This window comes from Podarcis liolepis (genome assembly GCF_965112155.1).
Source record: "Podarcis liolepis genome assembly, chromosome: 5".
NCBI classification, from domain to species: domain Eukaryota; kingdom Metazoa; phylum Chordata; class Lepidosauria; order Squamata; family Lacertidae; genus Podarcis; species Podarcis liolepis.
The window spans coordinates 102,587,282-102,608,681 of record NC_139556.1 but is presented as its reverse complement, the minus strand read 5'-3'; the positions used below and the strand labels follow the sequence as shown (position 1 = coordinate 102,608,681).

Here is a 21,400-nt window from a genome sequence, read left to right as displayed (position 1 = left end):
GAAGGCACCCCAGGCCCCCTTCACCGGGGAGAGGGGCCATCGTTCAAGCCCTGCTCACAGGCTCAGGCTCCAGCGACTCCTTCTAAAGGGATCTCCATCCCTGATGGCAGGAGAGGTGGGTGATGATGGCGACGCAACCAAAGGTGGCCGTATTGGGTTAGCAGGCTAATGTGATATTTTGAGTCCACTCTAGTCTAAGGAAGCATTATTAGTTTGCATGCAAAAGATGCTTGCGCCGGAGGAATATTTGGCGGGTTGAGGCTGCCTTGTTAAGAAGAAGCGCAAATCTAGAGGGAAATGGGAGGGGGGGTTGCCCTTCTTCCTCCACTTGGGTGGGAAAACCCACCACGAACTATGGAACTCCCTGCTTTGCAAGGGGTTGGACTAGATGACCTATGGGATCCCACCCAACGGGGCTGGGCGATATATTGGTATCTCATCCAAAACTGGTTTGAAGCCCATACAGTGTTACCTTGGTTCTCAAACGCCTTGGTTCTCAAACAACTTGGAACCCAAACACTGCAAACCGGGAAGTCAGTGTTCCAGTTTGAGCACCACACTTCCATTTTGAGTGAGGTCTGTCTGTTTTTGCTATTTATTTTGTGTTTTTGTTTTTGTGGCTTTTTTGTTTTGTTTTTGTGACTGTGTGGAACCCAGTTCAGCTACTGATTGATTGATTGTGTGACTGCAGTACATTGTTTATTGCCTTCAAGTGGTCTTGTTAGATAGTAAAACTCATGTTCAATTGCTGTTTTAGGGGTTGTTTTTAAAAGCCTGGAACGGATTAATCCATTTTGCATTACTTTCTATGGGAAAGAGCGCCTTGGTTTTGGAACGCTTTGGTTTTGGAACGGACTTCCGGAACGGATCAAGTTTGAGAACCAAGGGGCCACTGTGTTGTGATGTCAGTTTCCTAATTTTGTGCAACACAAAAATCACATTGTGGGGAAAACCGTGAAGCCTGCTAAGGCTACTCTCGATTCCTGCAGCCCATTAACTCTGCCACCTCAGCTCTCCCCCGTCTCGTGAAGAGGGCAGCAAATTGCAAGAGCGGGCGTTGGCAAAGCTCACGATGCAGGAAAAACCGTGAAGCCCGACGATGCCTGTGCATAGCTCCATCCTTATTCCAGTCGTTGTGACATATCAATATATCGCGATGTTTAGCTGGTGATCTATTGCGATGTTGAAAACCAGGTATCACCCGCCCCTACGCCCAACTCTGCAATTCTAGGATTCCCTCTCTCAGGAGGCAGAGATGGCCACCATCCTTGATGGCTTTAAAAGAGGATGAGAGAAACTCACGGAGGAGGAGAGATCACTCTTGTGCTGGCAACGCATTGTTGTATCTGAGTAGCCACAGTGAGAACAGGATGCTAGACTAGAGGAGCTCCCTTTGGCCTGATCCAGCACTTTCCTCTTAGGTTTCTGAGCAGCAGCAAGCAGGAAGAGACCTCGACAAGAACCTTCTGCTTTCCCGATACACGCAAGCTGAAGGAAAAGAGGTTTGTGCAGATGTGCGAACGAGGGCAAGGCAGAGGCACCCGCCACCAGCAACCAGAAAGCAAATCAGCAATTTGGTGCCCACGGAAACCCTCAGGATCACACCGTGTTTGATCGCAAAAGCATTTCAGAGAAGAGAAGCCTCTGCAATTTCTTGTCTGAAGCAATCATCTTTCCAGAGATGGCACATTTGGCGGTGATCAGAAAGGCAGTCCCGCAAGCGTCCCCGATTCAGGATCCGTCCGGCTCTCATTGCATCCGTCCTCCTCCAAAAATAATTGATTTTTCGTCATGCCAGAAACCTCCAGCGCTTTCCCAGAATAAAAGCGGGAGAACACACCTTGCCAGGATGAGGCACAGGGCGGCATCAGTGCCAAGGTCTGCGTTGGGGGGGGGGTTGGGCTAGAGGACCCCTGGGGGTCCACGCTATGAGGGGCTCCCCCTTACGGTTTCAACCCCTGCAGCGGCGGGGTCGGGAGCCCCACATCCCACCTGAAGCACATCCCTCAGCCCCCAAGATGACCACCTGTGCTTCTCAAAGCAAAGCTCAGCTCAGAAAGAGGAGGGAACATCCTGCAGCCCTGGCAGTAGGAACAACAGGTCCACAGGCACACCGGAGGTTTCGGAAACTCGGCAGAGTTCAAAGAGTTGTTCAGACCTGGCGGAGGCAGCTCTGGCATCTGCTGCGACCCACAAGCAGACACAAAACCTCCCGGGCTGGAAGGCCAGAAGGCGAAGATGCAATGCAGAGCCTTCTGGGTCTGCGGTGAGGACCACAAAACCTCCTGGTTCTAGAGGAGGTCCTGCTTACCTCTGCTTTCCGGGTAGTACCCCTCATCGTAAGTGCTCTTCTGCAAGGGCTCTGGGTGGGGCTTCTTCCGACGCTTCTCCTCCTGAAGCTCCTTCTGCTGCAGGATCCGAGCAATGTCCTAAAGGAAGGAAGAAGGTCAAACCCTGGCATTTTCGCAAAGAACGTTCTTGCCAGTTCTTTGGTGACTGGGAGCGGCCGCCAAGACCACATAACACCGGTCTTGAAAGACCTACATTGGCTCCCAGGACGTTTCCGAGCACAATTCAAAGTGTTGGTGCTGACCTTGAAAGCCCTAAATGGCCTCGGCCCAGTATACCTGAAGGAGCGTCTCCACCTCCATTGTTCTGCCCGGACACTGAGGTCCAGCTCCGAGGGCCTTCAGGAGGTTCCCTCGCTACGAGAAGCCAAGTTACAGGGAACCCGGTAGAGGGCCTTCTCGGTAGTGGCACCTGCCCTGTTGAACACCCTCCCATCAGATGTCAAAGAGATATACAACCATCTGACATCTGAAGGCAACCCTGTTTAGGGAAGTTTTTAATGTTTGATCTTTTATTGTGTTTTTAACATTCTGTTTGGAGCCACCCAGATGGGTGGGGGATGATGATGATGATGATGATTATTATTATGCCTTTTTGGACAGGAGCATGGGTGTGTTTGGTTTTAAGGGACGGATGGATTGTATTTCTAACACCGCTTTTCATTCAAACAAACCCCAAAACAGATTATACACTACAGATAACAGTAACACAGAAGCATGTGGCGAGTGCAGCATAAATCATTATATATATTTTAAAAATCACCAGCAAAACAACTGCAATCTTTAAACCACTATTAACAAACTGACAACTAAAACAATAAGCTAAACACCACAACTGCAGCGTGGGACTTATCATATGATTAACAAATCAATAAGGCCTTTATAAGTGATAAAACAGGGACGTGGATGGCGCTGTGGTGTAAACCACTGATGCTCTTGGACTTAGAATCATAGAATCATAGAATCGCTGACAGTTCGAATCCCCACGACGGAGTGAACTCCCATTGCTCGGTCCCTGCTCCTGCCAACCTAGCAGTTCGAAAGCATATCAAAGTGCAAGTAGATAAATAGGTACCGCTCCGGCGGGAAGGTATACAGCGTTTCCGTGTGCTGCTCTGGTTCGCCAGAAGCGGCTTAGTCCTGCTGGCCACATGACCCAGAAAAACTGTCTGCGGAAGCTGACAAACGCCAGCTCCCTCGGCCAGTAAGGCGAGATGAGCGCTGCAACCGCAGACGTAACTGTCAGGGGTCCCTTTACCTTAAACAATACTGACAAAACAGCAACTAAAAATAAGCTAGATGCTATTAGGTTCCTACACACACGTTACCATTGACATGCTTCAAATTTCTATTGTTTGCATTTGCATTATTGCATCTGTTTATTCCTGGGGGATTTTTTAGCTGAAAGGCAGCATATAAAGAAACGAGAACACAACGTCACAAGAGACAAGGGGTTGTTGATCGGGCTTCCCAGGGGCACCTGAAAACTTGAGAGGGAGCATTGGACTCAATGACCCTTTCGATCCTCTCTGCAATGCAATGAAATTTGCTTTCGATTTACTGGTTCCTGCTGCTGCCTCCGCAGCAGCAAACGCAGCTTAACGGACCCCTAACTCTCCCTGGCAGCCCTGTTCAGGGAAGTTTTTAATGTGTGATATTTTAGTGTATTTTTTGTTCTGTGGAAGCCGCCCAGAGTGGCTGGGGAAACCCAGCCAGATGGGCGGGGTACAAATAATAAATTATTACATTATTATTATCCCTGCACCTAGAAATATTCATTATTGGGGGCAAGTTCCTGGCAGCCTTGTTTTCGACATGCACGGCTATATGAAGTCAAAAATCAACTTCTGTGTTCTGGCGATGGTTCTCTCTCCCCCGCCCCCCCCCCGCTTTCCTTTAAAGACGTGAGATTTGGCCGGAGATCAGTCACTTTCCTCCCTGCCCGCGACACCAAAGGGCTGACCTCATCGTCCTCTTCTTGGCGACGCCGCTGTTCTGCCTCAATGACCAGCTTGACTTGAATTTCCTGAGCTATCTCGCAGTCCTGCCTCTCCCTGGGAAGAGACAAAGGGGAGGGGGTGGCAGAGGGGAAAAGGTGAGGGGTGGGAGTCCGTGGGAAAAGAGAGAGAGAGAGAATGTGGGGGGAGAGAAAGGAGAAAATGCAGCCCAAGACCCCGGCTTCACATTGAGAGATGAGCGACCAAGACGGGAAACACTCTCAAAACAGAAACGGAAAAAACAACTTTTTCTTCCGGTGCAACTTTTGAACCCTTAGCGCCGTGTTTCTCAACCAGGGGCCATATGGAGTCCTGGCCCCCCCGGGATATTCTAAGGGAGGGGGGCACAGGTGAAATAATATAATTTATATAAAAATGATACATTTCTGCCCAGCTAAACCAGGGAGGGGGCAGCCCAGAGGCAAAACGGCCCCCGCATCCCGCACACTCACAGGTCTTTGTGCCGCTCCTGGATCCGGGCCCGTGCCTTGCGGTCCTCCTCTTCCTGCAGCTGCTTGGCCATCTGCAAGTCATACTGCACCAGGCGGTTGCGCTGCACATTGGTTGCCAAATGATGCTCAACTGCAAGAGGGCACAAGAACAGGCACGTTTAATTCGGCTGCGGGTCTGGGAGGACCAAAACACCCTCTTGGCTGTGCCCCAAGGGGGACCCCGCTCTCTTGCTGGCCCCTTCCGCAGGGTGGAGTAAAGAATTGTGGTTTCCACCCCCTTTTGGTTCCGCACCCTATAAAAAAAATTATTCAGAAAAGCGGTCTGCGTGAAACCAAAACACAAGGACGTTCAGAACGGTAACAGTTAAATGCACATCGCAGAACCCAGCTTCACCCGCCAGGCGAGACGTACTTTCCTGTTCTTGCAGGCTGTGGGCCAGAGTGTGATCCTCGAGGACGGCAAAATCCCGGCACACTGAAAGAAAAGAGAGAATGGAAAAAGTGAGGGAGGAGAGCAACGCTTCTGACCGTAGCCTCGGTTATCATCCCAGAACCCAGAACTTCTTTCCAAGACACAAGGAAGTCGATGGGACATGACTCCCGTTAAACTTACAAAAATGTACAGAACAAACTGTTATAAGTGCTGGAAATGTAAAGAGTTAGAAGGTTCCGGAGCCCCGTTCGCATCTTGAAGTGAACGCAACTCGAGTCTGCGCATGTCGCGATTCACCGCTTCCGTGCATGACATCATTTTGAGCGTCTGCTGCGGAGCGCAACCTGAAAATGCCGAAGCTACTTCAACCCGAGGTATGACTACATCAAAAACTAATGGGAAATGATTTTTAATGAACTGAAGATGTTTCAGATAACTTTTGTTAAAAAGCCAGAAACTTTCTTGTTAGGTATTGTAGGACAGGAATTGCCAAAAGAGCGGAAGCCGTCATTTATGTATGCCACAACAGCTGCTAGGATATTACTAGCCCAAAAATAGAAGGACGGTAAGATACCAAGGAAGGAAGAATGGCAAGTTAAACTGATGGAATACGCAGAAATGGCGAAACTTACAGGAAGACTTAGAGACAATGACAACACAGTCATACCTCATGTTACATTCTTTCAGGTTACGCCCCGCGCCAACCTGGAAGTTGCAGAAAGAGTTAATTCCAGGTTTCGCCGCTCGCGCATGCGCAGCTGTGCAAAATAACATCAAGCACATGCGCAGAAGTGATGAATCGCAACCCACACAGACACGCCACTGTGGGTTGCGTTCTTTTCATGTTGCGAACGGGCCTCCGGAACGGATCCCGTTCGCAACCAGAGGTACCACTGTAGAGACTTTTAAAAAGATTGGGAAGCATTTATGCTGTATCTTCAGAAACAGTGTAAAGAATTGGACTTACTAGTAGGGTTTGAGTAAACGCTTACAATTAAGAAAATATGAGCACGGTTAAGAAACAACAATATGGAAATTAATTAAGTGCAAGATGTAATTTGAAAGGAAATTTGGTATCAAAATGGTAAGAATATAAGAGCGTTTAGCAAAAAATAATAATAGAAAGTAAGATAAAATTAAGCAGAAGTAGCATATATTTAAAGAACAAGAAGGGGAAGTTGAGGGAAGTCACTGGGTGGGGAGGGGAATTCCCTTTTTTATTTTTATGTGTCAAATGTGTCGAATATCCAATTGTAAAACCTAATAAAAATTTATAAAAATAAAAAAGAAGACACAAGGAAGTAGGAACTGCAGAAAGAGGGAACAGGCAGCGTTCTCTTGCAATGCACAAATCTCCACTTCCCACAAACACTGCAAGGAAGTCGCAAAGCGGAACATGCAGAGCCATTTCGAGGAACCAGGGGCAAAAGTTGATTTTTTAGTAACTTAAATCTAAGCAAAAGGAGCACTGATTTGCCCTTGGCACACATTTGGAGCAAGGCTCATCTCTTTAAAACGGAACAACCGCCCAAAAGTGCCACAGTTTAAGAAGGGTACCGGCAAGCTGGGGTGTGTGCAGAGGAGGCCTGATGAGGAACGGTCGAAGGAGCTGGGTACATTTAGCCTGGAAAAGAGGAGGCTGAGAGGAGATGAGAGACCCATCTTCAAATATCTCAAGGGCTGCCCCATGGAAGAGGGAGCAAGCTTGTCTGGAGGGTAGGACCTGAACCAATGGGTTCAAGTTGGTTGATTGGGGTTGCAGGGGGTTGGACTAGATGACCCCTGGGGTCACTTCCAAATTTACAATTCTATGAATCTCTAAGTTATAAGAAAGGAGATTCTATGCTGGAGGTGTAAGGATGGCATAGGGCCATAAATGCACATGTGGTGGGAATGCACAGCCATGAAAGAATTTTGGAATAACATCTACAATGAATTAAAAAAACTATTTAAGTTTTCATTTAAGAAAAAACCCCGAAACCTTTCTCCTGGGAATAATGTCACTAGAAATCAAAAAAGAATATAGACCACTTTTTATGTATACAACAGTAGCAGCCAGGATCTTAATCGCAAAAAACTGGAAAAGTGACAAAACACCTACGATAAATGAGTGGCAGGTCCAATATCTACGGATGCCTACGATGACAGGGAGAATTAGAGGGTATCCAAAACAGAAAGTACAGAAAGAAAGGAAAATCTTTAAAGACTATTTGGAAAAGTATTACAATAACAAACATCTCCTACGATAGAAATAGAATGATCCTTGTAAAACAACAAACATAATGTTTTTCTGGACATATGATGAAAACAAAGAAAGAAATACAATAATGTGGAACTGTGTGTGAAAAAACTGTAGAAATAATAATACAATGAGTCTAATCGGAAGTCAATTACCGTATTTTTCGCCCTATAGGATGCACTTTTCCCCCTCCAAAAATGAAGGGGAAATGTGTGTGCGTCCTATGGAGCGAATGCAGGCTCCTTGGCTTCAGCGATAGCAACGTGAAGCCTCCGAAGCGCAGAGGGAGAGCTCCCGCTGCACTCCGAAGGCTTGCGGATAGCCGCCTGAAGCCTGGAGAATGAGAGGGATCAGTGCACACCGATCGCTCTTGCTCTCCAGGCTTTGCTTCGCTGGAGAGGTGCTGCACAGTTTTCCCTCTCTGCGCTTTCCCTCATTCCGTCCGCTTGAAGTCCGGGAAGGGTTAACCACCAGTAGGGGGTGTCCTGCTGATGCCCATCAACTAGGAACTCCCCCGGGGTCACCAATAGGGGGCGTGCCTTAGGCCCTCACCTCCATAGGCTTTGGACGGAGCCATGCCCCCTGGAATCCTTTATCGGACTACCCTTCAATATGGGGGGCAGGTGATGGCGCTACCTCCCCTCTTCCATCTACAGAGCAATACCAATGCCTAACCACCAATACCCAGAAAGTTGTGACGATTTGCTATCAGGTACCGTATTTTTCGCCCTATATGACGCACCTTTTCCCTTCCAAAAATTAAGGGGACCCCTCTCGCTCTCCAGGCTTCAGGAAGCTCTGCGCAACCCTTGGGAGAATGGCGCCACTTCGCACCCGCCTCCCGATGGCTGCGCAGAGCTGCCTGCATTCCGAAGCCTGGGGAGACTGGCGCGACTTACCGCTGGCCTCCCTAGGCTTGCGGATAGCAGGCTGTTCTCGGGGCTGGGATTGGGGGAAGCTCGGGTTTCCCCCGCGTCTGGAGGAAAAATAAATTAGTCCTATTCTTTATTCCCCCCCCCCAAAAAAAAACTAGGTGCGCCCTATGGGGCGAAAAATACGGTATGTTTATTTTCCTTTGGGGTTTTTTTCCTTTGGTTTTTTTCCTTCCTCCTTTCCCCCCCTTCCCTTCACCCCCTCTTCTTTTTCTCTCTTTTTGTGCTTCCTTCCTTGGTCCTTCTCTTTCTGATACGTTATGGAAAAGATAAAGAGATAAAAGCGTATTATGAAAACCTCAGTAAGTTAAAAGTGATGCTATGTAATTTCCTTAGTAGTATTTATAAAATGTTTAAATTGGTTAATTGTCATGATTTGATGTAGCAACTGCTGTGGGTTTTGTTTTGTTGCTGTTATTGTTGAATTCCAATAAAGTTTTATAAAATCCAAAAAAAGAAGAAAAAGAAAGGAGATTCTGACTAAACACCAGGAAGGACTTTCTGAGGGCAAGAGCTGTCCAGCAGTCGTACAAAGACCCTCAGAGAGTGGTGGACTCTTCCTTCCTTGGAGGGTTTTAAACAGAGGTTGGCTGGCCAAATGTCAGGGATTATTTAGCTGTGATTCTTTCATTGCAGGGGGGTTGGACTGGATGACCCCCCCAGGGTCCCTTCCAACTCTGCAATTCTGCGATTCTAAATGTCTCCCTCAGATTTTGCAGGCTGCCTTCTTTCCATGGGCAGTTTTGAAAAGGCACACCAGGTCAAAACTCACTTGTATTAAGATAAACAAGGCTTGAAAAATTGGATTACAGTCATACCTCTTGTTTCAGTTACAGATAGGTAGCCGTGTTGGTCTGCCATAGTCAAAATAAAAAAATTCCTTCCATTAGCACCTTAAAGACCAACTAAGTTAGTTCCTGGTATGAGCTTTCGTGTGCATGCACGTGTATCTGAAGAAGTGTGCATGCACGTGTATCTGAAGAAGTGTGCATGCACACGAAAGCTCATACCAGGAACTAACTTAGTTGGTCTTTAAGGTGCTACTGGAAGGAATTTTTTTATTTTGACCTCTTGTTACGTTCAGTTCAGGTTACGTTCTTTCAGGATGCATCCCATGGCGACCCAGAAGTAACGGAACGGGTTACTTCCGGGTTTTGCCGCTTGCGCATGCGCAGACGCTCAAAATGATGTCACGCACATGCGCAGAAGCAGCGAATCGCGACCCATGCAGATTGTGTTCTGCTCATGTTGCAAACGGGGCTCCAGAACGGATCCTGTTCACAACCAGAGGTACTACTGTATTAAGATTATAAGGTTATAAGGACGTGTGTGAACAAGTACTAAACAATGAAACCAAGAGGGAGAGGGGAGGGAAGTCAAGCAAAAATTCTGGTTTAATTTTTTTTATTATGCTGGTTCCCCCCCCCCCCTTTTCATTATATATTGTTGTTTTCATGCTTACTTTTTATGTTAGCTTTTTGGAAAATTAATAAATTGTTATCAAAAAAAGAAAGAAAAGGCACACCAGGAGATCTGGTGCCTCACGCAGCTTCAAAGAGAAGCGTTCCACTGGGTAGTATTTCTCTCTCCTGTATTGTGAAAATAAAATGAAAACAAACGCAAGAGGCCAAGGGAAGGAACAGCTTGAACAAAACTCCACGCCAAGGATGGCACACCAAAAGGAAGTCGCCCACGTTTTTGCGATTCTGGATCTGGTGACCAGACGGGCAGCATCCAGTCACTAGCTGTAACGTGTGTGCTTTGGGGCTTCCGTCCCAGGATGTCTGCCATTGTCCCTTAAAAATTAAAGCACCAGAACAGGATCTGGGGGATTCTCCAGATAGCCTGGAGAAAGCGAAGTTTTTCCTTTCTGTCTCCTAACACCAGAACAGGTTGACATCAAATGAAACTGGACATTGGAAGATTCACGCAGAACGTAGTTAAACTGTGGACCTCACAGTTGTGAGTGCCAAAACAGAATGTCTAGTTGCCACTGGGGGGGGGGGTGTCAGCAAACCTTTTATTTATTATTTTGATAAGCGTGATTTAATCTGCAATTCACATGTGACACGTTTTTAGCAGAAATCGTTAATACGTGCTTAATTTGGTGCTGACAATAAAAATATCGGCACAGTGGTACCTTGGTTCTCGAACATCTCCGTTGACGAACATTTCGGAACCGAACGCCAAAAAACCAGGAAGTACCGTATTTTTTGCACCATAACACTCACTTTTTTCCTCCTAGAAAGTAAGGGGAAATGTCTGTGCGTGTTATGGAGGAAATGCCTACGGGTGGCGTGTCTACGGATTTTCCTCCTCTAAAAACTATGTGCGTGTTAAGGTCAGGTGCGTGTTATAGAGCGAAAAATACGGTAAATGCTTCCCCTTTCAAACGCACCTCGGAAGTCAAACGGCTTCTGCCGCGTGTTTTTCAATTTTCTCAATTGAATTTGCAGACCACCCTTTGCGCCTCAGGTTTCGAACGTTTCGGAACGCGAATGGTCTTCCGGAACGGATTACGTTCAAGAACTGAGGTACCACTGTACCATACTTCAGTTTTCAAAACACTCGTTGTTAAACTCCTTAACATATTGTCTATCCTTGACATATACTTTGAGGCTTCAAATCACAGAGATTTCAGTAATCCTTGAGCGTCAGCCAGGAACAAAATAGGGCATCCAGACTTTGGGAGGTGCAAAATGCGCCTGGCGCCCTGCTAATTTCGAACCCTGAAGGCAGTGATGCTTTTGAGCACTATTTGCTGGAAACTGCAGGAGGGGAGAGAATTGCTGTTGTGCTTGAATCCTCTTTGTGGGTTTCCCATAAGGGGCATCTGGTTGGCCACTGTGAGAACAGAATACCAGACTGAATGAGCCACTGGCCCTGATCCAACAGTCTCCTCTTATGTCTGTTGTCTATGCTGACCAGCAGATGTTCTCTCTGGGTTTCTCGGCCAGCTCTAAGAGGCTCCTGGGATCTGAATCTGGGACGTTCTACATGCAATGTAGGCCCCCCTCTGAGCTACAGCCTTTTGCGGCAACAAGATAATAATAATAATAATAAGAAGAAGAATTTATTATTTATACCCCGCCCATCTGGCTGGGTTTCCCCAGCCACTCTGGGCGGCTTCCAATCAAGTGTTAAAAACAATACAGCATCAGACATTAAAAACTTCCCTAAAGAGGGCTGCCTTCAGATGTCTTCTAAAAGTCTGGTAGTTGTTGTTCTCCTTGACATCTGACAGGAGGGCATTACACAGGGCGGGTGCCACTACTGAGAAGGCCCTCTGCCTGGTTCCCTGTAACTTGGCTTCTCGCAGGGAGGGAACCGCCAGAAGGCCCTCGGCGCTGGACCTCAGTGTCCGGGCAGAACGATGGGGGTGGAGACGCTCCTTCAGATATACTGGACCGAGGCCGTTTAGGGCTTTAAAGGTCAGCACCAACACTTTGAATTGTGCTCGGAATTGTACTGGGAGCCAATGCAGATCTCTCAGGATCGGTGTTATGTGGTCTCGGCGGCCGCTCCCAGTCACCAGTCTAGCTGCTGCATTCTGGATTAGTTGTAGTTTCCGAGTCACCTTCAAAGGTAGCCCCACATAGAGCGCATTGCAGTAGTCCAAGTGGGAGATAACCAAAGCATGCACCACTCTGGCAAGACAGTCTGTGGGTAGGGAGGGTCTCATCCTGTGTACTAGATGGAGCTGGTAGAAAGCTGCCCTGCGCCTCCATGGACAGCTGTGAGTCCAAAATGAGCCCCAGGCTGCACACCTGGTCCTTCATGGGCACAGTTACCCCATTCAAGACCAGGGAATCCCCCACACCAACCCGCTCCCTGTCCCCCAAAAACAGTCCTTCTGTCTTGTCAGGATTCAACCTCAATCTGTTAGCCACCATCCATCCTCCAACCGCCTGATCTTCAACAGGCAAAGGATGCACAAACAACGGGAGAATCTGTGCACTGGGAGACAGAGGCTGCAGGAAATGTGGACACTGATGCTTGATGAGGAACGAGACAGAGGTGTGTCTGGGCAGAGAATTTACAGCCTGGGCTACAGATCTCTCCCGTGATGCATGTGCTGTTGTTTGGTTTCGTTTCGCAAGGGAACAACAAATGCTTGTTTGGTTTTACAGCAGAAGGAACCTTGTTTAGGATGAATCTTCCAGCTTTGTCTCCTTTCTGCTCTGCTCAGGTATCTCCCAGGCATCGTTGGGTGGTGATGGAAGGCGAGTGGCAACTTCTGCACAACCAAGGAGGCGTCTGTTGGCACTTTAAGCACAAACATTTATTGGACTCCAGTTACAAGAAAGGAGATTCCAAGTGAACATCAAGGAAGGGCTTTCTGGTGGTAAGAGCTCTTCAACAGGCAACCTCAGAAAGTGGAGGGCTCTCCTTCCTTGGAGGTTTTTAAGCAGAGGTTGGATGGCCGTCTGTCAGGGATGCTTTAGTTGAGATTCATATGGTGACAAGACCTCACCCCTTTCAGCAATCGTGCTGCAGCATTCTGCATTAAATGCAGCTTCTGGATCAAGCGCAAGGGAAGCCCCACATAGAACGTATTGCAGTAATCCAGTCTTGAAGTAACCAATGCAACTAACGACTGTGGCCAGGTTTTCCAGGTTAAGGAATCTTTCCATTCCTTCTTCCCTCAGTGGGCTCCAGTTCTTCCATAATTCGCAGGGGCAAACCAATGGGGCGGCTTTCCTCTGACTGCGTGCGCACTGCTGAGCACCTTCGAAGCACATTTCTCCCCTCAAAGAATTCTGGGTCCTGTGGTTTGTTAAGGGCTGCTGCGAATTGGAACTCTGTGATAGATAATTTATTACGGCCGGAGACCAGCTTATAAAACACACTTGGGGGTACAGTCAGAGAAGAAAAACAAACAATTAAAACAATGCACAACAATAAATTTAAAAACAATGTACAACAATAAGCTACCGCAGGGAGTTGACCCAGAGTCACCCATGAAACCGAATTTGGGGATTTTCTTCACAAACTAGTTTGAGTCGGGGGATGGTCTGCGCCTGCAGATCTGTACACAGAATCTGGCGACCATCCGCGTCGTCTTCTGATCTTTACCTAACAGGAAAAGGTCAAATTTTTGCTTTTCCGGGAGGTCAGCGAGCCTCACCAGCAGGGGATCAATGGTCTCACTACGTGCCTCTTCGTAAAAGAGACATCTAAAGAACAAGTGCTCTGGGCTTCCTATCTCCCCCAATGAACAGGTGCAAAGTCTCTGAGCATATGGGACTTTTTAAAAGGATCCTTCCAGGATTGGCGAGGGCAGAGCCGAGCTTCTGGCGAGTGTAAAAGCCCTTCTTGCATTTTTGGATATGAGAAAGAAGAGATATGCTGCCGGTGCGGCTATATATCTCTCGATTTCTCCAATTTTATATGAGCTTTCGTGTGCATGCACACTTCTTCAGATAAGTGTGCATGCACACGAAAGCTTATACCAAGAACTAAGTTGGTCTTTAAGGTGCTACTGGAAGGAATTTTTTTTATTTTTCCAATTTTATAGTCAGGGCACCTTGAGCAGTCCCGTTGTCTCTCAGTGTCTATGATTCTTTGCCTGACTGTAGCTTTGGCCTGGCCCAAGCCCAGGCTTAGAAGGGCTTGGAACTCTCTGGCATGTGCAAACTACAGTGATGCACGCGCTGTTGTTTTGCCTAATTGGATGCCTTCCCTATTCCTGCTTCCCAGCAGCAGCGCAGATCCCAACACCCTTCTCGGCCGCTGCTATCAAGAGCTGGCACGAACTTTGCAAAGTGCAGATCTCCGAAAAGCCCCCTTGCCCATCCTTAAGTAGAAGAAGGCCTGTGGGGTGACACACAGGCAAGAGGCGGGAAGGAGAGAGCGTGCTTCAGCTTCTTGCTTCTCCCCCTGCCCTTCGCCTTCTCTCATGCCCTTCCAGGCCCTTTGTTCTCCTCTTCCCTGCACACGCCCCTTCCTTGGCTGCCGATGCTGACGCTCCCCCTCCCTGGGGAGAAGCGGCCCAGAAGGATGTGCAAGGAGGCACCAGGGACTGTTTGTTGCTTTTGGGGAAGGGGGTGGAGGGACCCGTCCAGGCCAGCATCCTGTTCTCACAACCAGACACCCGTGGGAAACCAGCAATCAGGATTCGAGCACAAGACCAACACAATCCTGTCCCGCAGTTCAGAATCATCGCTGCCCCCTCCAGCTTTTGGGGGGCAGGGCAAAGTCATCCTTCCTGGGAGCCATCGGTAGCCCTCTCTCCCCCACAAATTTGTCTCATCCTCTTTTCTTCATTGGAAATTTAATTTACAACATAACCCCCTACCCCCTCAATACAGAAATCCACCCTCACTAAACGTGAACATAGCATACAATAAGCATAAAATACAACAATACAAACAACAATACAAACAACCAAATAAAAGGCTTCCTTTATCCTGTATCTGGCCTCCTTATTTACTTCTTATAAGCTGCTTCCTTTATGAATAATTAAGATTTTTCTAATTATAACTTAAATATCCACAAAGTCTCCTGCAGACATTAATCGAAACAAGTCCAGCTATGTATTTTAGGGCACTGTTTTGTGAAGTGTTCTCTGCATTTTCCCCATGCTTTTCGAAACTCTTGTCTAGTGTGATCTCTAATTGCCTCTGTTAATCTAGCCAGTTCAATATACTCTAACAGTTTGTCTTGCCATTCCTTTTTTGTTGGCACAGTTTCTTTTTTCCAGTTTTTAGCAATTAGGATCCTGGCCACTCCTGTGGCATAGAGGAATATCTTCTGATCTTCTCTTGCTATACCTGTGTCCGTTATCCCTAGTAGAAAAGCTTCTGTATTTTTCATAAAGTTATACTTAGACATTTTTTTAAGCTCGTCATATACTATGTTCCAGAAGCTTCTGATTTCTTCACAGGTCTGTCTCATCCTCTTTTCAAGCCACCCAAGTTGGTGGGCCATCCCTGCCTCCTGTGGGGGGGAGTTCCATAGGTTAACTGTGCTGCGTGAAGAAGTCCTTTTTTGAAAATATGTCCCAACATTCAGATTCATTAGATGCCTATGGTGTCGAGAGAGCACAAGAAATCTTCTCTCCATCTACTTCTATCATGTTGCCTTTCAGTTGTTGGGGTCTTAAGTTTTAACGGTGATTTGGAAACCATCTGCTCTGGTCAGACCTCACCTGGAGTACTGTGTCCAGTTCTGGGCACCACAGTTCAAGAAGGACACTGACAAACTGGAACGTGTCCAGAGGAGGACAACCAAAATGGTCAAAGGCCTGGAAACGATGCCTTATGAGGAACGGCTAAGTGAGCTGGGCATGTTTAGCCTGGAGAAGAGGAGGTTAGGGGGTGATATGATAGCCATGTTCAAATATATAAAAGGATGTCACATAGAGGAGGGAGAAAGGTTGTTTTCTGCTGCTCCAGAGAAGCGAACACGGAGCAATGGATCCAAACTACAAGAAAGAAGATTCCACCTCAACATTAGGAAGAACTTCCTGACAGTAAGAGCTGTTTGACAGTGGAATTTGCTGCCCAGGAGTGTGGTGGAGTCTCCTGCTTTGGAGGTCTTTAAGCAGAGGCTTGACAACCATATGTCAGGAGTGCTCTGATGGTGTTTCCTGCTTGGCAGGGGGTTGGACTCGATGGCCCTTGTGGTCTCTTCCAACTCTAGGATTCTATGATCCTTCTACACTGCAGTTTCAGCAAAACTTGCTCTTTACTCCTCTGTCCATTTTTCAAGCCACCTTTGCAACTTGAAAACGAGGGTATCAGATGTGCGTTGATTTCATTTCCAGATGCACCCTTGGAAGCCGTCTAGAAAGTCGGGTCGGCCAAATGTGTTTCCCAAGATCCACACAGTGCTTCCCAGCCACCTCCCAGAGCCGACATATTTGGGAAGATGAAGAAGAGGAGGAGTTTGGATTTGATATCCCGCCTTTCACTCCCCTTCAGGAGTCTCAAAGAGGCTAACATTCTCCTTTCCCTTCCTCCCCCACAACAAACAGTGGGGCTGAGAGACTTCAGAGAAGTGTGACTGGCCCAAGGTCACCCAGCAGCTGCAGGTGGAGGAGCGGGGAATCAAACCCGGTTCACCAGATTACGAGTCTACCACTCTTAACCACTACACCACACTGGCTCTTGGCTAGCTTAAAAGACTGTGGAGGGGAGAGGGCTGCAGGTGGCTCCTTGTCCCCTTTGGTGTGACGGAAGAAGAACAGTCGGAAGGGACCCCGAGGGTCATCCAGCCCACCCCCCTGAAACACCGGCTTGAATGCGAGAAAACCTCCCTGCCATTGACAAAAACGTAAAGCAAAATATTTAAATACTCATCATGACAAAAAGAGGGGCGATCCAAAGATCGTTAAAATCAACAGTAGCTAAAAAAGAGGTGAAAGGCAGGGAACGTCGCCACATCCGGATGGACTTGATAAAAATGTTATCGGCCGGCCCAGAAAAGGATCAACCTTGTGGGAGATGAAATGTTGGGAATACAGGGACCGGGGGTGCTTTCTGGGAACAAGAGTCATGGATTTGTGGCTTCACTGGGTGAGGGGAATGTACGGCTCTCGGCTCAACTCCGGTCTGGATATTTACCAAAAGGGGACAAAATGTTCCCGCAGGAAATGCCTGATAATTTTAAGCTCCAGTTCTTCAAAACAGAGGAGCGTTTAGAAACAGGCACCGACATTCCAGCAACGGACCACCGGACGTCGTGGAGGAGCCCGTGAAACGTCCTTCTCCCAAATCACGCACTCCAACTTGGTGCGTTCCAGGTGTTCCTGGCCATCCCAGCTGTGGTCCAAGACAGGTTGCGGAAAGCTGCCATAACCTAAGGCCACAAGGAGAGGCTGCTGGATCAGGCCCCTGGCCCTTCCAGTCCAGCACCCTGACTCAGTGGGAAATCCTCAAGCAGCATTTGAACCCGAGACCCCTCTCCCCTCCTGCAGTTTCCAGCTGTGGAGGAAGGGCAGAGCCACCCTGGCTAGCAGCCATTGAGTGTCTATGGGCTACTTTTAAAATGAGGCGGCATTTTAAAACCTGTATTTTAACCTGTATTTTAAATTACCCCTCCTTATTATGTTTTTACTGTAATTTTACTGGTGTTAGCCGCCCTGAGTCTGGCTCTGGCCGGGGAGGGAGGGGTATAAATAAATCATCATCATCATCATTGTTATTATTATTATTATCATCTTCCACGAAACCCAACTAGCTGTGGCCAGGGATAGAAACTCAGGTATACAAATCAGGGGCCAAATGGCTCCTTAAACCTAGGTTGCAGTTGCAAAATCGGAATGTCTAGTTGCCATTTTGGGGCAAGACTTGTTTTTCAAAGGATGGGCTGACTGCGATCGATTCTCAGGTAAACATCTGGCCAGTTCAGATGACAACCTTGAGCCGGGTTAAGAGCTTTGAGAACTTAAAAGAAGGAATATTGAGAAACTGAGTCACTTGACCCAGGGACAGTCTGCTTAGAGATTGGTCTTTTCTGGCCTCTTTTTCTTCTGCCTGTTGAAAAATCAATAGCATTTTTTAAAAGGAGTGGTTGGGAACATCCTTGAGTTGTTTAGGGGCCCCTTTTTGGGCTTCGGTAGAGAGCCAGCCGCTAAATCCTCATCTGGCTGAGAACAATCGGGAGCAAAGAGAACGGGGTGGAGAAAAGAAGTTCAGGGTGGGCTCTGTTTGCGGAAAAGTCCCTGGTTCAGTACTGGTCTGTCAAAGAATGGCAGAGTTGGAAAGGGTTCCCCAGGGGCCATCTAGTCCAACCCTCCGCCATGCAGGAAGCTGCGCTCCCATGTGGCGCAATATTTGTACAAGAAATAAAACCACGCCATATAGATACAGTGCCGGATATACATATAAGCTAAACAAGCTGTAGCTTAGGGCCCCACTCTCTTGGTGGCCCCCCAAAAAATTAAAGGAAAAAACAAAACCTGGATGTACATTTCCAAAATATAAGATAAAAAACAAATAAAATATAACCTACATCCAGCAACCGTGTTTTGTGTTGTGTAGGCTCCTAGGATGTAAATAATGGGCCTCGCCTGCTCACCTGCTCCCTCAAATATCCCTGGTTTGCTCCTTTCTATATATAGGGTGCCTGCATTCTGCATGGACTGGTATTTACTTCTTAATCGTATTTCAGTTCCACAGTTACTTTGATAAAATACATATTTTGTTATGTGCAAATGGCTTTAGATACCTTTAGATACGTATTAGTTCCATAAGTGACCATATAACATATAAAGGTAAAGGAACCCCTGACCATTAGGTCCAGTCGCGGACAACTCTGGGGTTGCGGCGCTCATCTTGCTTTACTGGCCGAGGGAGCCGGCGTACAGCTTCCGGGTCATGTGGCCAGCATGACTAAGCCGCTTCTGGCAAACCAGAGCAGCGCACGGAAATGCCGTTTACCTTCCCGCCGGAGCGGTACCTATTTATCTACTTGCACTTTGACGTGCTTTCGAACTGCTAGGTTGGCAGGAGCAGGGACCGAGCAACGGGAGCTCACCCCGTCGTGGGGATTCGAACTGCCGACCTTCTGATCGGCAAGTCCTAGGCTCTGTGGTTTAACCCATAGCGCCACCCGTGTCCCTACATATATATAACATATATGCAACACAAAAAACAGGGACAATTTGTTGTTGACAAAGGGCAGCTGGACATAGAAAGAGCCCCATTACCTTCAGGAGATGAGGGCCTCATCAAACCTCAATCCAGCCTGTATAGATACTTTCAGCACACAAGATCCCTTTCCAAGAAGGGCGGTTTGCCAAAGCCTCAAATACCAGCCGTCCAGATAATGGAGATTAAAGGTCTTCCAAGGTTTTGCAATCCTTTGCGGGTGGGGAAGCGCGAAGCAAAGAGGGAACGGGAATGCAAGCTTGCAAACGGCTGGGGGATGGGCAACTTGCTTTCCCTGCCCCCCTTCCCCGGCGATCCCACCCCCACCCCATGCCATCTTCCAGAGCCTGGACAAAGGAGGTCTTCGTCCCCTGGCACACATCACGGACCTCCCAGGCAAAGGACGGCAAAGAAGAACGAGCAAACACAACAATAACCCAACCGAAGGCAAAAGCAGCCCCATTAGGAATGACTCAGGTGACCTTTACCCAAAGGCAGGGAAGGAGGGCTGGCGCCGCGCCACAGAGAATTGGCCAGGATTGGCAGCGGCTGGCGCGTGGAGGTTGCCCTGGCGACGGTGCCCCGCTCTCCACGCTCCGATTCAGTGGCTCTTGGCGTGTCAACAGATGCAGCCCTCTCCGTCCCCAAGAAGGCCAGACCCACAGCCCAGGTTACGCTGCCTTTTACCCTTGCAGATTTGCAGAGCTTTCATGTAGGAACTCGGCTGTTTTTTGTGCACTTTGGAACTCCCTGCCCCTTGATACCTGCATTCACGGTACTCTCTTGGCGCCTGCTAAAAACCAGATGCTTAGAAAGTTGGTATGGATCTCTTTCAATATATTTTTCTTCCTTTTATCTTTCTGTAAACTGCTTCCCCCCCCCCCCCACAATCAACTACAGTAGTGCATAAATTTTGCAAAATACATAATTTCGATCCATGAAAACACCTGAGCCAGTCACTCCCCCCAGCCCCATAAAAATGGCGCAAGACAGTTGCTAATCTGGAAAAGAGCTTTCCATAAGTTCAAAAATTCAGCCCCCTTGAGCCTATAAAAAGCACAATTCAAAATAGTGGTTTGCACAACCTTCTAGGGAAAGTAATAAAAAGTAAAGGGACCCCTGGCCATTAGGTCCAGTCGTTACCGACTCTGGGGTTGCGGCGCTCATCTCGCTTTATTGGCTGAGGGAGCCGGCGTACAGCTTCCAGGTCATGTGGCCAGCATGACTGAGCCGCTTCTGGCGAACCAGAGCAGCGAACAGAAACGCCGTTTACCTTCCCGCCGGAGTGGTACCTATTTATCTACTTGCACTTTGACGTGCTTTTGAACTGCTAGGTTGGCAGGAGCAGGGACCAAGCAACAGGAGCTCACCCCGTCACAGGGATTTGAACTGCCGACCTTCTGATTGGCAAGTCCAAGAGGCTGTGGTTTAATCCACAGTGCCACCCGCGTCCCTAAGGAAAGTAATAACGCAATATAATTCAGAACAGCAACAATTGATGTCACATTTACTCAAAGTCCAATTCAAGCTATTTAGTTTAATTCAACAAAACCGACAAACTTGATCCAGCGGCAACAGTTTTTCTAGGTCTGCTAAGCCATTTGCGCCTCCAGCGGCCCCTTGCTGCCCCCTGCCTCTTAGCACCCTCCCAGGTAACCCCACTGCCCTCCCCAGGGGGGGTGGTACCACCCACTCTGGGAACCACTGGTTAAAGCGAGGCTGGACCATCAGAAATGAAAAGACCCCGGCTCGAACCAGGGCCAAGAATTCAGGAAGGAGCAAAACTTTGAGAGCCACCTCGCTGCAGAGAACCCCCAAACTTGCTTCAATTGAGGCGAAACTTTGGTCACAATTCCAGCTGAGGTTCACCTGCCCTCCTCTAATGCCCGAGCTGCAAAATGCAAGGGCAGACGCTGTCAAGCTGGTGCCCTATAGATACTTCGGACTACAATTCCCATCAGCGCCGAATGGGAAGCCCCTGGAGGGCACCATGTTGATCCTGAGACGGCTGACCATCACTAAATTGCAAAAAGCAGCGGCTTGTGGGAGCCTCTCCCAGAATCACCACTTTTCAAAGCAGCCCTAGACAGCTTCTTTGCGCTTGGTGAGCTGTTGGCCTGTCTTGAGTTTTACTGCAGGTGTTTTTGAGCAGGAAGCGGGTTCGAGAGGAAGCAAAGAAGGGAGCCAGCGGCAGGCCAGCTGGCCAGGCAGCCCGTGCACCCATTCGCACAGCTGCTGAAAATTGCAGAAGCTCCACCTGCCTGCAAACCTCCGTCTAGGGAAAGTGCCCTTTCCCGGTTTGCTCTCCCTTCCTCTTGCAACTGCAAAGGCAGTTTCGCCAATACGGCACTTCTGCTGCTGGGAGTGGCTGGGTAAATAACTAAGGGAGATCTGGGAAGGTGTT

The 21,400-nt window shown here is 48.1% G+C and overlaps 1 protein-coding gene and 1 long non-coding RNA gene across 5 annotated transcripts in view; both read right to left on the bottom strand.

Moving 5' to 3' along the window:
- The window catches only part of LOC310707467, a 138,603-nt gene that overhangs the window by 23,987 nt on the left and 93,216 nt on the right, over nt 1-21,400 (bottom strand). The window lies entirely within an intron of this gene.
- CCDC50 (coiled-coil domain containing 50) overlaps nt 1-21,400 on the bottom strand; it is a 48,150-nt gene that overhangs the window by 17,192 nt on the left and 9,558 nt on the right. For all 3 annotated transcript variants that reach the window (XM_083504213.1, XM_083504214.1, XM_083504215.1), the window contains exons 2-5: nt 5,210-5,272; nt 4,798-4,927; nt 4,312-4,402; nt 2,312-2,429 (exon numbers count right to left, since the gene is read on the bottom strand). In XM_083504213.1, the coding sequence (XP_083360339.1) occupies nt 2,312-2,429; nt 4,312-4,402; nt 4,798-4,927; nt 5,210-5,272 (402 nt within the window). The remainder of the gene's footprint in view (nt 1-2,311; nt 2,430-4,311; nt 4,403-4,797; nt 4,928-5,209; nt 5,273-21,400) is intronic.